At 37.9% G+C, this 18,502-nt stretch overlaps 1 protein-coding gene across 4 annotated transcripts in view; it reads right to left on the bottom strand.

Annotated features, from left to right (window-relative positions):
* IFT56 (intraflagellar transport 56) overlaps positions 1-18,502 on the bottom strand; it is a 48,634-nt gene that overhangs the window by 19,307 nt on the left and 10,825 nt on the right. For 2 of the 4 annotated variants that reach the window (XR_013552499.2, XM_078438840.2), the window contains exons 5-9: positions 18,284-18,333; positions 14,457-14,602; positions 13,380-13,551; positions 5,775-5,849; positions 1,101-1,203 (exon numbers count right to left, since the gene is read on the bottom strand). Coding sequence is in view for 2 of the 4 variants with exons in the window: in XM_078438840.2 (XP_078294966.1) it covers positions 1,101-1,203; positions 5,775-5,849; positions 13,380-13,551; positions 14,457-14,602; positions 18,284-18,333 (546 nt within the window). In the remaining 2 variants the exon portion in view is untranslated. Of the gene's footprint in view, positions 1-459; positions 508-1,100; positions 1,204-5,774; positions 5,850-13,379; positions 13,552-14,456; positions 14,603-18,283; positions 18,334-18,502 lie in introns of all 4 variants that reach the window. The other 2 variants (XR_009610231.3, XM_078438843.2) reach the window with 2 other exon arrangements.

Here is an 18,502-nt window from a genome sequence, read left to right as displayed (position 1 = left end):
GTGGAGTAATTATCTTAAGGATAACCAAAATATCTTAGGAGACCCGTAAGCCATGAAGCACCTAAAAAAGGGTTCAAGCTAAGAATATGGACTATTATATACCAATGGCATTGTAATTATACAAGAAAAACAACCGATTTTTTAAAAGAGAATATATATTAAGTTATATTAAGTATGTACGAGTGAAATGACATGAAGTCTGGGATTTGCTGTAGAGGGAGTATGGATGAAAAAATAATGGCAATATCTTGAAGACTGTTGAAGCTGGAATGAATACTTGGCTGTTCGTTTTGGGCATTTATACTATTTACTTTTGCTTAGTTTGAAATTTTTTATAATAAAAATTAATTTATAAAACACATACGATATTTAATTCCTGTCCAAAAGCCTACTTCATTGAGCTTATATATCAGATAGAACTGTTGACACGTTCATGTTCTTATTTTAATAAACACTTACATTTTCCTCGATGAGGAATATGTTGTCTGGCTGGTTTCTACCATGCACCTAAAAAGGCCCACACTGTTAGTCCGAGGTCCTTGACACAGCGCCACCACCAATGCATGGTAGCTCCTATCCTGCACTCATCACTGTTAGGTAAAAGACTGCTTTAGGCATGTGTCTACAATTTTAACCTTACTTAAGGGCAGTCAATGTCACATTCTCTTTGAATCATAATATTTCTCATAAGAAGCTGCAGGTAGAAAGAAACAGAAAGGCAGACAACTAGACTAAATAAAAAATAGTTAATGATAAAGACTCAAGAAAACGTGGATGTACACTATACACAGGGGAACACTAGAAAAATAACTGTAAGGAAGAGGAAGGAAAAACGATGGAAAAACTGAAATAGATGGGTAGAGAACAAAAGACAGAAAAATAAAAGGAAGAAAGAAAAACAGAATGAGGGAGAAGGTTGGAGGCAAGAGAAAAGGTACGACAACAAATAAGCACCAATAAATTTGTTCTATCCTATGAATCTGCCGCAAATACATTTTTGGAAGTATTTTGGATTTTAAAAGTTAAGCAACTAGCTCAATCAGAGATTAAATGTTCTACCATATCTCGTTGTAAGCAAGACCAAGACAAATTTTTCTTACCTTGACGAAGGTAGTAAATCACTAAGTTTAACCGAGCTTCAGGAATGACATCAACCAGGGGAGGCAAAACCTGCAAAGCCCCTTCACCTCCTCGGAAAACAACCTAACGACAGAAAAAGTGCATTATTATGGCAATAAGCATGAAGGCACTTACTGGGGAAATGTGTAAGGAGCTGCCACTTATAACTCAGTTATTCTTTGAGAAGATGAATATATTTTTGAAGCTCTCAATATACACACGACTTTGACCTTTTTGAAAAAAGCCATTATCTAAATTATAATAAGTGTAAGCAACAGAATAAAGGCATATGCCTATTGCATATGTTTCCTTTTCATAAGAACTACAGAAAACTCTTAAAGTACCCAATAGTCAAGAATAAAACATTTTCTAGACAAATATTCTATATCAAAAACTCCAGGAAGGAATTTATATAACCTTTTTGAGTCTTTTTCTTCATTATAAGGATTGAATGAGATCAAGAGGGGTAAATGTGTGGTACATAGTAGGTAACATTTAATGAATTGCATAAATAGTAGCGCCTACTATTTGTCTGGGATTGTAGTAAGCACTGGCGTTGCAGCAAGAACAAGTCACTTCCTTGTCACTATAACACAGCTACACTCAAGTGGGGAGAGAGCCTCAAACAGCAAACACATAAGAATATTGTCATATGCTAATGACAACGGCTAAAACAAAAATACTATCCGAGAGAGCAGTTTTATGCACTGTAGTTTACCCAGAGCCTAGCACAGTGTCTGGCACATAGCAAGCTGTTTCATAAATAACCACACAGAGATCGAGGCCATCAGGCATGAGCTACCCAATCTCTGCTTTCTACCTCAAAAATATCCATTTGGTTTCTTTCTTGATTCTTCCTTATCTGAGATGTTCCCTTCTTTTGCCAAGATTAATTCTTTCATCTGGTTTCTTGATTTCATGACTTCAAAAAAATTAATTCTAGTACAGTTAACATCAGGTGTTCAATATGGCGATTCAACTATTCTATACATTACTCAGTGCTCATCATGACAAGTGTACTCTTAAACCCCTTCACCTATTTCAACCATCCCCCCACTCATCTCCCCTCTGGTAATCAGCTATTTGTTCTCTATAGTCAAGAGTCTGTTTTTTGGTTGGTCTCTTTTTTTCTTTGTTCATTTGTTTTATTTCTTAAATTCCACGTATGACTGAAATCATACGGTGTCTTTCTCAGACTTATTTCATTTGACTTTATACACTCTAGCTCCATCCATGTACCCCAAATGGCAAGATTTCACTCTTTTTATGGCTGAGTAATATTCCATTGTGTGTCTGTGGATTTGCTGTAGGGGGAGCAAAAGAATGAAACTGGACCATTTTCTTACACCAAAAGTGAACTCAAATGGATTAAGAACCTAAATATGACACCTGAAACCATAAACATCCTAAAAGAGAGCACAGGAAGTAGTTTCTCACATTGGCCATAGTAGCATTTTTCTAGATATGTCTTCTGTGGTGAGGGCAACAAAAGCACACAAATATATATATATTCATCCATTCACCTATTGATTGACACTTGGAGTGCTTCCATAATTTGGCTATTATAAATAATTCTGCAATAAATATAGGGGTACATATATAATTTTGAATATTTTCATGTTTTTCGTGTTCTTTGAGTAAACACCCAGTGGAATCCAGTGGAATTCTGGATCACATGGTAAATCTATTTTTAATTTTTCGAGGAACCCCCATACTCTTTTCCACAGTGCACCAATTTCATTCCCATTAACAGTGCACACGGGTTCCTTTTTCTCCACATTCTCACCAACACTTGTTACTTCCTGTGTTTTTTATTTTAGCCATTCTAGCAGGTGTGAGGTGATATCTCATTGTGGTTTTGATTTGTATTTTCCTGATGATGAATGATGTTAAGCATCTTCTCATGTCTGTTGGCAATTTGGATGTCTTCTTTGGAGAAATGTCTGTTCATGTCTTCTGCCCATTTTTTAATTATCGGATTGGTTTTTTTTGGTGTTGAGTTGTGTGGTTTTTTTTTTTGTTTTTTGTTTTGTTTTGTTTTGTTTTGTTTTGTTTTTGAGAGAGAGAGAAAGAGCACGAGTGGAGTAGGTGCAGAAAGAGACAGAGAAAGAATTCCAAGCAGGCTATGTGCTGTCGAACAGAGCCCCATGTGGGGCTCAAACTCACTAACTGTGACATCATGACCTGAGCCGAGATCAAGAGGCAGATGCTTAACCGAATGAGCCACCCAAACGCCCCAAGTTGTATAAGTTTTTTATACATTTTGGATACTGACCCCTTATCAGATGTCATTTGCAAATATCTTTTCCCACTCTGCAGGTTGTTTTTGTGTTTTGTTGATTGTTTCCTTGGCTGGGCAGAACTTTTAATTTTGATGTTAGTCCTAACTGGTTTTTTGTTTTTTTTTTGTTTTTTTTTTTTTGCTTTTGTTGCCCTTACCACAGAAGACATATCTAGAAAAATGCTACTATGGCCAATGTGAGAAATTACTGCCTGTGCTCTCTTTTAGGATGTTTATGGTTTCAGGTGTCATATTTAGGTTCTTAATCCATTTGAGTTTACTTTTGGTGTAAGAAAATGGTCCAGTTTCATTCTTTTGCATGTAGCTGTCTGATTCGCCCAACACCATTCGTTGAAAAGACTGTCTTTTTCCCATTTCATATTCCTGCCTCCTTTGTTGAAGACTCATTGATCATATAATTGTGGGTTTATTTCTGGCCCTTCTATTCTGTTCCATTGATCTGTGTCTATTTTTATGCCAATACCATACTATTTTGATTACTACATCTTTGCAGTATATCTTGAAATCTGGGTTTGTGATATCTCCAGTTTTGTTCCTCTTTTTCAAGATTACTTTGGCCATTCAGGATCTCTTACGGTTCCATACAAATTTTAGGATTGTTTGCTCTGGTTCTGTGACAAATGCTGTTGGTATTCTGAAAGGGATTGCATTAAATGTATAGGTTGCTCCGGGTAGTATGGGGCATTTTAACATTTGTTCTCCCAATCCAGGGATCTCAGGATGTTTTAGTCAACCTGGATCTTGTTTCTCTATTAATTATTCTATCTTCATTGCTCCTGGTCCTACTTCTCAACTTTAAACATACACAAGCGTTTTTGCTCTCTTGAAAAATCTTCCTCCCTCTGGATAGTGCCCTATTTTTTTCCTTTCTTTCAGTACCACACTTCAAAAGTGTGTGGCTTTACCGCTTCAACTTTATTATCCTCTTACTCCTTAACCTCCTGCTTTCAGCACACTAGTAAACTTACTCTCACAAGTCACAAATTAACTCCTTTAACCAAATTCAATGGACTCTTCTGCCCAATGATGCTTCTGCAGTTTGGACTGATGGCCATAGCATGATCACAAAAACATGATTTACTAAATGTGTACTAAGTGCTAGATATTGTGCAAAGCATCTTACACACATTACCTCATTTGGTCCTCACAAGAAAATACGGTAGGCACTGTAATTTCCCCTGTGGAACACCTGAGAACACTGAGTCTCAACAATGCTAAGTGACTCACCCAAAGGTCCAAAGCTAGTACATGGAATAGGCTGATTTTGACCTCAAGTCTGACTGCAAAAGCCAATGCTCATAACAACCATTTATATTGTGTAGTAATTTTAGACTTTGTTTTAAATTATAAAAGTATTATATGTTCAAAGGGGGAAAACTTATATATTACAAACGGAAAATTTCTGTATTCTCATTTCTCTCTTTAATCCCACTCTCAGAAGAGAGTCCCTATTTACTATCTGACATACTCCTTCCAGACATATATACATATGGTGCTTCCTTACTCTGGCTGCACATTATATCCATCTGGGAAGCTTTTAAGAAAAGCTCCTTAAATACAGATGCTTTCAAAATAATATAAAAACAGGGAGGAGGACAAAACATAAGAGACTCCTAAATATGGAGAACAAACAGAGGGTTACTGGAGGGATTGTGGGGGGATGGGCTAAATGGGTAAGGGGCACTAAGGAATCTATTCCTGAAATCATTGTTGTACTATATGCTAACTAACTTGGATGTAAATTTAAAAAATAAATTAAATTTTGGGCACCTGGGTGGCTCAGTCGGTTAAGCGTCCGACTTCAGCTCAGGTCATGATCTCACACTCCGTGAGTTTGAGCCCTGCGTCGGGCTCTGTGCTGACAGCTCAGAGCCTGGAGCCTGCTTCAGAGTCTGTGTCTCCCCCTCTCTCTGCCCCTCCCCTGCTCACGCTCTGTCTCTCTCTGTCTCAAAAATAAATTTAAAAACATTAAAAAATTAAAAACAAAAACAAACAAACAAAAAAAAACAAAGATGGACTCGAGTTTGACTTTCGCCAGAAAATCCTTCCAATCATTGTAATCCACAAGGATAGATGTTCCTTGGTCTTGGCCAACAAAATGAACCCTTGGACTTATACTGCCTTGCACTTCTTTCTAAATGTTATATATGTCTTACTGCCCTCCCAGTAAGGGTTTCCTTGAGGAGAGGACCTCATATCTAAAACTTATGTTCTCTCTCCCATAGCAAGGAGGAGTTCACTCGGAGTAGAGAAGTATTTGCTGCAATATCTCCCTTCACGTATCCTTCTAACTGCTTTGATATACCAAAGTAGGATTAAGACTCAATTCAGTCACGATGATAGTGCTATTCACCAGATTGTGCCTGATGAGTTCTTTAGCAAATTCAAAGGAAGAAGAAGCGTTGTCCATCAAGCTTTTGAGTTCTGCCTGAAATTCAAAAAGGAAAGGCTTAGGAAAACGCAAGTATACAGTCCTTACACCACATATTTTTACAACGTTTTATAGTTTACAAGGAATTTAACACACTATTTCATTTGTTTCTCAGGACTCTGAGAGTCAGTGTGATTATTATCCTCATTTTACAGATGAGAACATCAAGGCTTATAAATATTACATGACTTGAACCTTCCAATAAGCAGCAAGTTTGAAACTGGTCAACCCAAGCCTGAAGACTTCTACTTTGCAGAGCCAAAGGTGATAAAGGAGCTAAGTTTTTCACAACTGAGGTTGATTCTTCAATGTGATCATTCCACCTATACCCTGAACTCTCATAGTACCTCCTTCCTGCTGAACTGGCCTTTACTTACATACCATAATTAAAATACCTTCTCCTATTATTTATTAGACCTATCAGATCTCTTCTGTATTCTCTCACCCTTTTAGCTCCCCATAGAACAAATGGTCAACCATTTCTAGCATTCTCACTAACACCCTCGATTCCCTTAGCCCTTCCTCAGCTTTCTGTTGTTCCTGACTTGCCAATCCATAATTTTGAGTAATCTTCCTCTCCTCCTTTTTCTACTTCCATCAGTAGGTAGCTAACCTTTTCAGGATAAAATAATTAAATTTTAAAAAATTTTATTTTAGAGACAGAGAGAGAGCAAGCAGGGGAGAGGGGCAGAGGGCTGAGGAGGGAGAGGGAAGGAGGGAGGGATGGAGGGGGAGGAGAGAGAGAGAGAGAGAGAGAGAGAGAGAGAGAGAGAGAGAATATCTTAAGCAGGCTCCATGCTAAGCGCAGAGCCTGATGTGGGGCTCGATCCCCTGACCCTGGGATCATGATCAGAGCCGAAATCAACAGACGCTCAACCAACCGAGCCACCCAGGCTCCCCACTATTTAAATTCTCGATTGTTCTCACTAACCACTACAAACTTGCTCTACTTGATCTCATATGGGATTGTGCATCTACCTCAGCAACACTTTTATTAATCCCTTCTTTTGTCCACAGCAGCAATTCTAAAGTGTTTGGTAATATTAGGTTAGATCAGCAATTTTCAAGCTTTTTGATCTCAAGATCTTTTTTATAGTCTTAAAAATTATTAAGGATCCTAAAGAGCTTTTGTTTACATGGGTTATAGCCCACATAAATAGCGCACACTACAATATACATTGTATTAGAAATTAAAACAGAAATTTTAAATTATTCAATTAATCAAAAATAGTAATAAAACCACTATATATTAACATGAATATATTTCATTAAGAAAACTGCATTTAGGGGCGCCTGGGTGGCTCAGTCAGTTGAGCGTCCGACTTTGGCTAAGGTCATGATCTTATGGTTCGTGAGTTTTGAGTCCCACATAGGGCTCTATGCTGACAGCTCAGAGCCGGGAGCCTCCATTGGATTCTGTGTCTCTCCCTTTCTCTCCTCATTCATGCTCTTTCTCTCTCAAAAATAAATAAACATTTTTAAAAATCGCATGTAGGGGTGCCTGGGTGGTTCAGCCAGTTTAGTGTCGAATTCTAGGTTTCAGCTCAGGTCATGATCTTGCAATTTTGTGAGTTCAACCCCGATGTGGGGCTCTGTGCTGGCAGCACAGAGCCTTCTTGGAATACTCTCTCTCTGCCCCTTCCCCCACTCACGCTGTCTCTGTCTCTCTCAAAATAAATAAATAAACTTAAAAAAAATCCTTGCATTTACCACTGCAAAAATTTAGTGAGAAGAGTAGTACTGTTCCATAAATTTTTGCAAATCTCTTTCATGTCAGGCTTAAAAGAGGACAGCTAGCTTGGCATGTCTGTATCTGCATTGGATCTATTTTGAAATCACGTCGTCTCTGGAAAACTTCAGTGCACACTTGAGCAAATGAAAGTGAAAAAAGAAAATCTTTTAGTAAGATGAGGATAGTTCTGATTCAGGCAGCACCAGCCAGAACTCAGGGGAAGGCAAGTGAGATGCCTAGGGCACAAGATTTAAAACAGTACTCACTGGGGTGCCTGGGTGACTCAGTTCGTTGAGCATCTGACTTGGGCTCCGGTCATGATCTCACAGCTCTGTGAGTTTGAGCCCCGCATCGGGCTCTGTGCTGACGGCTCGGAGCCTGGAGCCTGCTTTGGATTCTGTGTCTCCCTCTCTCTCTGCCCCTAACCCACTTGCATTCTGTCTCTGTCTCTCTCAAAAATAAATAAACACTTAAAAAATTAAAAAAAATAAAATAAAGCAGCACTCACTGCACAAGCAAAGATGTCTAACACCATTAGTCATCAGAGAAATGCCAATCAAAACCACAATGAGATTCCACTTCACATCCAACAGGATGGCTAGCATAAAAAAGGCAGATAATAACTGTTGGCAAGCATATAGAGAAACTGAAACTCCTACATACGGCTGGTGTGAATGTAAACTTGTACAGTTACTTTGTAAAACAGTCTGGCAGTCCCTTAATTAAATAGAGAGTTCCATATAACCCAGCAATTCCTCTTCTAGGCATATACCCAAGACAAGTGGAAACAGGTCCAAAACATGTCCAAAAACACGTACACAAATGCTCATAACAGCATTATTCATAATAGGAAGCGGAAACAACCCAAATGTCTATCAGCTGATGAATGGAAAAATAAAATGAAATATATCCACACAATAGAATATTATTTGCTCATAAAAACAAATGAAATAGTAATACATGCTACAGCATGATGAACTTTATAAACGTTATACTAAATAAAAGAAGATAATCATAAAAGTTCACATGTGGGCGCCTAGATGGCTGGTTGGTTGAGCATCCAACTCTTGACTTTGGCTCGGGTCATGATCCCAGGGTCATGGGATCGGGCCCCATGTCAGGCTCTGGGCTGAGTGTAGAGCCTGCTTAAGACTCTCATTCTCTCTCTCCCCTCCCCCGCTCTCTCAAATTAAAAATTTTTTTAAATTTTTAATAAATTAAAAGAGGAAATATTCTGCATGAAATGTATCTTTTTACATTCAAATTTTCTGTGCCCTTATATTTGAAACATATATTAGGGTTTTGTCTTTTAAATCTAATTTGCCAATCTTTGTCTTTTAATTGAGAAATTAAACCTTTTAAATATAACGTATTATAATATAATTAGGGGCGCCTGACTGGTTCAGTCAGTGGGCATGCAACTCTTGGTCTTGGGGTCATGAGTTCGAGCCCCACTTAAAAAACATAGAATCTTTGGGGCACCTGGGTGGCTCAGTCAGTTGAGCATCCGACTTCAGGTTAGGTCAAGATCTCACAGTTCATGGGTTCGAGCCCCATGTTGGGCTCTGCACTGACCACGTGAGGCCTGCTTAGAATTCTCTCTCTGCCTCTCTCTCTGCCCCTCCCCTGCTCATGTTCTCACTCTCTCTCTCTCTCAAAATAAATAAATAAACATTAAAAAAAATCTTTAAAAAAATAAAAAAATATATATAATTATAGATCATTTACATTTGAAAAAGGCAAAACAATGAGGTTTTTAGAAGATAATACCAGAGAATATGATCTTGAGCCAGGAAGTCCTCTTAAACAAAATAGAGAAAGCACCAAACATAAAGAAAAAGATAGTTTTGACAATGTTTCTGCCTACAGAATCCTTGATAAATGTTAATATTTACTGAGAGTTTGCCATGTACATCAAGTTAGGGACTTTACGTACATCGTATCGCTTAATCTTCACAGCAGGCTATAATAAGTCAGTCTATTACTTTCCTTACTTTGCAGGAGGTTAAGTAGTTCACCGAAGGCCGCACAGCTGTCACCCGGGAGTAGAATTTGGGTCTATCTGATTTCAAAGCTCCTGTTCTTAACCACTACCCTGGAAGCCTTCCCAGTTTGGGGGGCGGATTTTTTTTAAGTCTTTATCCTCTGAGGGGTGCCTGGGTGGCTCAGTTGGTTGAGCGGCCACCTTTGGCTCGGGTCATGATCTCCTGGTTCGTGGGTTTGAGCCCCTCGTTGGGCTCTGTGCTGACAGCTGAGAGCCTGGAGCCTGCTTCAGATTCTGTGTCTCCCTCTCTCTCTGCCCCTCCCCTGCTCATGTTCTGTCTCTCTCTCTCTCTGTCTCTGTCTCTCTCTCTCTCTCTCAAAAATAAACATTAAAAAAAAATTTTTTAAAGCCTTTATCCTCTGAAACTAGCATTCTCCTTCCTTCCCCCAGCATCTTATATTCACTGCTTCTATTGCTTCACCATCTAATTGTCATCCTTCTGTCATATCCTTTATGACAAATTCCAGTCCAAGCAATTACTCACCCACTCCTCAACTCCTTGTTGTCTAGATCCAACCCCCAATGATAATGATATGCTAATCATCAGAGTAGGGAACTGTAGGAAATCCTAGTTATGGTACCCAATGGCTTTTTCTCAATCTTCATCTTTACTGACCTCTTTTGAACCTCCCCCTTCTTTGAACACAATTCTCCCTTAATTTCTAAGTCATACTTTAAGTTTCTCATTCAACCAATATACTGAGTTGACACCAACTTTATGTGTGCTTTGTGCCAGGTACAGGGATGCGAACGTCAAAATAAAGTTTCAAACCTCAATAAACTTGTCTAGATTAAAGACAATTAGGCAACTACCAAATAGTAGGCATGATATTTTATATATTATATATATACAATCACATAAAAGAGCTAAGAAATTTCATCTAAAATTGCAGTTAACTCTATGGGTTTTAGAGTCAGATAAACAAGGGTTTGAGAGCTGAATTCATCCCTTGTTGTAAAATTTTGGGCAAGTTATTCAAAATACTTTCAAAATTAAGTGAATCATTACAGATTACGTCATGCTTACTAGAGAAGAGCAGAATGCTACTGGTGTTTGTAGAGAGCCTGAGCCATATAAGGTTGAACCCATTATCCAAATTACTAGAGGAATGCCTTATTTTTAAATGGTTTGATAAAATTATAAGTAAACACAAACAGCTAAAGTTCCCCCTGCCAAAGCTTGTCAGGGTACATTTGACATAGTCATCTACTGCTGGAAACATTATAAAATTAGTATGTAAGCTGCACAGACACAATTTCAGATGAAAAAGAATGCCTTTTAGAGACCTGAGATGCAGCTTGGTGCCCTGGCTTGGGTAATGCCAGACCTACAGAATATTGGTTAACCACGCTACCCATACGAGACTACGGAAAGAGCATGGGCAGACAAAATGTAAACATTTAACAGACTGGGAAACATTGGAAAAGTCCCCAAGATTAACTCAAGGTAGAAAAGCAAGAATATATTTTGTTTATTTGTTCTTACCAAAGGCTATAAACCCGAAAGAGATCAAACTGCAAACCAGTTGACTATTAAACTGCTAATGCTGGAAACCAGCCAGTTAGGCAGACTGCAGGGACTATTTGGTTGAAATGAGCATACCCAAGAACGTATTTTACATGACATATAAATGGACTGTTCAGTGGCAAACTAAGCAGATGAAGTGGCGGACATCTGTGTTGCCACAACAGACCACCCTTCACCAACATAAACCACAAATAGTACTCCTCTCCTCCCCCACGATTACGAAACACTGTTTCACCCATTAGTCGAATCTGCTGTCAGCTAAAGCGTGTCAATAATGTTCCCCGCGGTTGCAGTTTCACTGAATTTTGCTTGGATACAGTCAGTTCGCTGGTTTCAGTTCCTTTCCCTCCTCCCCCAGTGGCACAATGCCAGCTGGAACAGTTTTTTGGGCAAGGGTGGGATTTTGTAATTTTGACACATGCACAAATTTTACATTTGAAATTTGGTGGCTTCTGACATCAACTAAAATAGTGGTTGAGGAAGTAATTTCCAAGCATGGCCTCCATCATACAGTTAACCTAAAAATAACCTGTATAGGGGCACGTGACTGGCTGTGGAATGTGTGACTCTTGATCTCAGGGTTTTAAGTTCGGGCCCCATGTTGTATGTAGAGATTACTTTTAAAAAAATAAAATCTTAAAAAAAACCCTTATATATTACGTAAATAAATAAATAAATCTCTGTTAATAGATATAGTCTAGAATATACCCTCTCCCTCTCTATATGTGTGCATGCATGAGTGTGTGTGTGTGTGTGTGTGTGTGTGTGTGTGTGTGTGTAGAGTGTTAAATAAAAGGGAGTCCCATGTATGGCCTCCTATGTACTCTCAGTTTCCTTTACAAAGACAGCTATAACAGGGGTGCCTGGGTGGCTCAGTCAGTTGAGCATCTGACTTCAGCTCAGGTCATGATCTCACACCTCATGGGTTTGAGCCCTGCATCAGGCTCTGTGCTGACATCTCAGAGCCTGAAGCCTGCTTCAGAGTGTCTCCCTCTCTCTCTCTCTGCCCCTCCCAGCTTACCCTCTGTCTGTCGCTCTCTCAAAAATAAATAAACATTAAAAATTTTGAAAAAAAAAAGATGCTATAACAGATTTTATCCACAGGATAAGGGAAAATAAATAATATATACCGAGCATTTTGCATAGTGCCTTTAAGTAACTCAATTTCTAAATTTCTTTTTTTATTAAAAAATTTTTTTTAAATTAATTTATCTATTTTGAGAGAGGCAAAGAGAGTGTGAGTGGCAGAGGGGCAAAGAAAGAGGGAGAATCCCAAGCAGGCTCTGCACTGTCAGTGGAGAGGCCATGCAGCACTCGAACTCATGAAACCGTGAGATCATTACCTAAGCCAAAATTAAGAGGTGGAGGCTCAACCGACTGAGCCACCCAGGAGCCCCTAATGTTTGTTTTTTTTTTTGTTTTTTTTTTTTAAGTAAGCTTCATTCCCAACGTGGGGCTTGAACTCATGACCCGGAGATTAAGAGTCACATTCTTTACCGACTGAGCCAGCCAGGTGCCCACAATTTCTAAGTATTTATAAAATGCTTACCAGTATTGCCTCTTGGGATGACCCTACAAGAGATGCTGAATTGTACCAAGTAGAATAAGGCATTCCAAGAAATGAGAATGTTATATGCAAAGCTCTGAGAGCAGCAGAGTGTGGTGTATGGAACAATGTCGGTGGCTAAACTGGAGAGGACAAGGCTAGAGGCAGGGAAATTATTGAAAGATGATAAGAGAGATGACGAGTGCCCAGACTAGAGCAGTGGCAGAGGGGAAGAGATAGATCAAAGAGATATCCAGGATGCAGAACTGATAGGGAGTGGTAGACAATTAGATGGGGGAGGAAGAAAAAGACTGATGGAAATCCTAGGTTTGTGATGTGATTTACATGCTGGCGATAATGAACCACACAGCCACAAACCTATTTTAGAGGAAGAAGCAGAAGTGTTTGGTGTTGACATATTTAAGTTAATGTAAAGCATCTAGGTAAGGATCATCTGCAATATAGTAGACATTCAGAATTCAGAAGTCAACATTTTTTTAGAATACCTAATCAATATAAATACTTATATAATTGGTTCTTATAGAATCACCCTGGCAATCACAAAGGGATATTAATCACGAGTTAACAGATTATAACAGAGTTTTATGACTGACCCAGAAAGTATAGGGCTAGTCAAACTGGAATTAACTAAATTAAAAACAAATTTCCATCACTACCTCAGCTGCTTTGCCGTTGTAAAGGCGAAAATGATTACAGGCCTTAAGATTGAGTGCGATGGTGCTTTCAGGGATTTGCTGAAGGTAAACTGCCAGAACTTCCTGAGACACATCATAGTAATCCAGCTTGTAGTAACACAGGGCCACATACACATTGAGGGCAAGGTATTCCCTATTAGGTGAAAGGAATAAGGGTTAACAGTTGAAGTCTACTTCAGAGAAATGTTGTCAAACGACAAAGACTTTTTTAATGGTAAAAAATGGACAGCCAGGTGGAGAAAACCTGAATTTGCCTTTCGAAGAAAGAAACCAAGATACCATCAGTGTGATATTTTTCTTTTGTACTGTAATATTTGGGCGTTTTAAGTAGAATGAAAGATGACAACGAAAGGAGAAAGGGAAACATTCAACTCCTACTCGTTCATGTTAAAAAAAATGAAACTAACGTACTGGGCAAAAACTAAATGAGCACATGCGGTACAGGGGACTGACACACAAGAAGCAGACTCGATGAGGGAGGGGGAAATGGCTGGGGTGCAGGTAAAACAAAAGGAGAGACGGCAGGTGGGTGAGACATTTGGGAAAGTGAGAGAGAGACCACATGGTCAGTGATCAAAGTTGGAATGTTAATTCTCGGGAATGGTTTATTTCTAATTTTGTCAAAACGTTACCTACGATGTAGTACAATGCTGAAATGATACATTTAGACCATGCATTTTCAACAGGAGTTAAGAATTCTTCTGAAGAAATGGAAAATCGTACTCATTTAAGTATAAAGCATAGATATACGTTTGAGATGTAAATGGACACACGGTATATCTGTGGTTTTAATATTTCATGAGAAGGTGGCTGGGGAAACGAAGTCCAAAAAGGCTCTCTGGAAGGGTGATAACGAAATGAAGGTGGAGAAATCCTGATCTGGAGAATAAGGAGTTCTTAATGTGGCCAGATTATTAGCCAAACACATTTGAACCCATGGTGATAATAGATCGAAACCATACTGGGTCCTCAGCCAAACTGTTTCCAGGGAAAAAAAAGAACAAAATGAGATTCTGAGTAGAATAAAAGGGCACAGACCTGTTATCTAGCAGTATTCGCTTATAAATATCAATAGCTTCTTGGTAGTGAGATCGCATATAGTGGATTGAGGCCAAACTGAGTTGATCTTCTGTGATATCCTGAAGATTCTGATGAAAGTTCATCAACTTCTTCTCATCATTAAACTAAAATTGTCAGAGGAAAAAACACATGAAAAGATTCATATTAGAGAACAGTTAATCAATACCTATGGTACAGAGATTTTAACTCCTCCTTCAACCACCTTGTCTCTCTGTTCTCCCTATTTCTCTTCAGTTCCTTATCTTCTCTTCTGTCTCCTTCAGAGAAAGAATGAAAACAGCCTCTGGAGGCATAGACTTGACAACGGAAAACCTTTAAGTCACAGCTAATAACCACCTTCTTCCTTCTTCTTCCTATTTCTTTCTCCCTTTTCTTTTTTTCTATGTCTTTTTATTGCTTTCATTTGCTGTTTATAAGAGAGACATTTTAAAATATAAAGACACATGGGGAGCCTGAGTCAGGCTCAGTCAGTTAAGCATACAACTTTGGCTTAGGTCATGATCTCTTGGTTTGTGGGTTCAAGCCCCTCATCAGGCTCTGTGCTGACAGCTCAGAGCCTGGAACCTGCTTCAAATTCTGTGTCTCCCCCTTTCTCTGCCCCTCCCCTACTTGCACTCTGTCTCTCTCTCTCTATCAAAAATAAATAAACATTAAAAATGCTTTTAAAACATAAAGACACAGTAAGATAGAAAGTTTAAAAGTATGTCAAGAGATATAATAGACAAATACTATACAAAAAAGAGCCAGTGTAGATATACAAATATGACAAAGTAGACTTTACGTGAAGAGGAATTTCTAGAGATAAAGAGAGGCATTTCATAATGATGTTTTAATCCACTAGATGGATATAAGAATTCTAAATTTGTATGCACTTAATGATACAGTCTGGAAAACATGTAAAGCAAAAACTAAAAGAACTAAACAGAGAGATAGATAATTACAGTGTGATGTTTTTAAATGCACCAATTATTTTCATATATTGCCCATGGGTGATGTGTAAAATAATTTAGCAATATCAATGAAAATCTTTAAAGTTGTTCAAATTCAATTAACTCAATAAGCTCATTTCTAGGATGTTCAGAATAACATTTTTGTAATTAAAATTAAAACAATCTAAATGGAAAAATAAATAAAACAATCTAAATGGGACTGATTCCTTGATTTCTCTTTGTGCTGCTTCATTTTTGGTGTACAGAAATGCAACAGATTTCTATACATTAATTTTTGTTTCCTACGACTTAACTGAATTCATGTATCAGTTCTAGCAATTTTTGGGTGGAATCTTTTAGGTTTTTTTTTTTTTAACCAAGTTTTCTATATAGAATATCATGTCATCTGCAAATAGTGAAAGTTTTACTTCTTCTTTGCCAATATGAATGCCTTTTATTGCTTTTTGTTGTCTAATTGCTGAAGCTAGGACTTCCAGTACTATGTTAAATAACAGTGGTAAGAGTGGACATCCCTGTCTTATTCCTGACCTTAGAAGAAAAGCTCTGTTTTTCCCTGTTGAGAATGACATTAGTTGTGGATTTCTCATACATGGCCTTTATTATGTTGTGGTATGTTCCTTCTAACCCTACTTTGTTGAGGGTTTTTATCATGAACGGATGATGAACTTTATCAAATGCTTCTACTGTATCTATTGAAATGATCAAAAGGCTCTTATCCTTTGTTTCATTAATGTGGTGTATCACATTGGTTGATTTGCAACTACCGAACCACACTTGCAGCCCAGGAATAAATCCCACTTGATTGTGCTGAGTGATTCTTTAAATGTACTGTTGGATTAGGTTTGCTAGTATTTTTTTTTAAATTTTTTAATGTTTATTTATTTTTGAAAGACAGAGAGACAGAGCATGAATGGGGGATGGACAGAGAAAGGAGGGCACAGAATCTGAAGCAGGCTCTAGGCTCTGAGCTGTCAGCACAGAGCCCGACGTGGGACTCGAACTCACGAGCCACGAGATCAAGACCCGAGCCGAAGTCAGACACTTAATGGACTAAGCCACCCATGTGCCCCTGTTTGCTAGTATTTTATTCAGAAATCTTATATCCATGTTCATCAGGGATATTGGCCTGCGGTTGCCTTTTGTAGTGGAATCTTTATCTGGCTTTGGTATCAGGGTATGCTGTTCTCATACAATTAACAACACAAGAAACAACAGGTGCTGGTGAGCATATTAACAAAGGGGGACCCTCTTACATTGTTCTTGGGAATGCAAACTGGTGCAGCCACTTTGAATACAGTATGGAAATTCCTCAAAAAGTTAAAAATAGAACTATCCTACAATCCAGCAATTGCACTACTAGGTATTTACCCAAAGAATACAAAAATACTAATTCAAAGGGATACATGCACCTTGATGTGTATAGCAGCACTATCTACAACGGCCAAATTATGGAAAGAACCCAAATGCCCACTGACTAATGAATGGATAAAGAAAATATGGTATATATTTACAATGGAATATTATTTAGCCATAAAAAAGAATGGAATCTTGCCATTTGCAATGATGTGGATGGAGCTAGAGAATATTATCCTGAGCAAAATAAGTCAGTCAAAGAAAGACAAATACCATATGATTTCACTTATATGTGGAACTTCAGAAACAAAACAAACGAGCATAGAAAAGACAGAGAGGGGCAAACAAAGAAACAGATCCTTAATGATGGTTACCAGATGGGAGGTGGATGGGGGAATAGGTTAAATAGGTGATGGGGATTAAGGAGTTCACTTGTGAGGATCATGGGGTATGGAATGTATTAAAAATTTTTAAATAAATAAATACATAAATATGATCTAAAAGTCAAATAACTACGAATTGTTAAAAAAATTATTACGATACATGATACAATGAAATGTTTTTTATAAAAAACATTTTAAAAAGTCACAGTCTTAAAGACTATTTGTGCCTCAAGGATATGCTCATAGTATAAAGATAAGTAGAAAAAAAAGAATATAAAAATATATATTCAACATGAGTCTCATTCTTGCAAAGCAAAGAAATGCATATATAAATATGCATACAAAAAATAATTATCTTAAAAGGAGATATAATATACCAAAAGATTGAAATGTAGTTAGCTTTAAATATGGTAGATGTTATTTCCTTTTTCAATTTTTGTTTACTTACATTTTATCTAATGGAATTAATGTGTAACTTCTTTAATATGGAAAATTATTTGAAAAAAAAATGTTATGATGATGACCAAAATTATTGCTATAAGGTAATTTTGAAAAGTGTGTATGTATTTCTAGAAATTAAGACAAGGTGTCTTTGAGTGTGCTTCCAAGAGACAATAGGAGACAGTAGAAAGAAACTAATCTTAAATGACTGCTACTTAAGAAGAACTAAGATCTAACATCTCTTAATAAATTAGTAGGGTAAAGAACATTAAGGGGAAGAAAATCTTATAAAATTAACACCTATATTCTATTTGTTCTACAAATTCATTAACAAGAATTTCTAGTTAATTATCTTTCATCAGGGGCACCTGGATGGCTCAGTCAGAGGACTTTGGCTCAGGTCACGGTCTCAAGGTTTGTAATTTTGACCCCTGCATCGGGCTTCGTGCTGACAGTGCAGAGCCTGCTTGGGATTCTCTCTCTCTCTCTCTCTCTCTCTCTGCCACTCTCCACTTGCACACGCTTGCATGCTCTCTCTCTCTCTCTCTCAAAATAAATAAAACTTAAAAAAATTTTTTAAATTATCTTTCACCATTGTTTTTAATAAGAAAGAAAAAATATTTTAAAAACAAAAAGTGTGAAACAAGAACATAAATACCTTATGAGCCAAGTGGAAGAGGAGGCGATTTTGAAGTCGACTTTTTGGAGCTAGAAAAAAAAGTTCAAGCTACTTATTAATTGTCAATGGCACTTAGTCCCCTGCAAGAATAACATGAGACAGGGGCGTCTGGGTGGCTCAGTCCGTTAAGTGTCGAACTTCAGCTCAGGTCATGATCTCACAGTTTGTGAGTTCGAGCCTCACAGTGGGCTCTGTGCT

This window comes from Panthera onca, chromosome A2, assembly GCF_046562875.1.
Source record: "Panthera onca isolate mPanOnc1 chromosome A2, mPanOnc1 haplotype 2, whole genome shotgun sequence".
Taxonomy (NCBI): domain Eukaryota; kingdom Metazoa; phylum Chordata; class Mammalia; order Carnivora; family Felidae; genus Panthera; species Panthera onca.
This window is presented reverse-complemented; position numbering and strand designations above follow the sequence as displayed.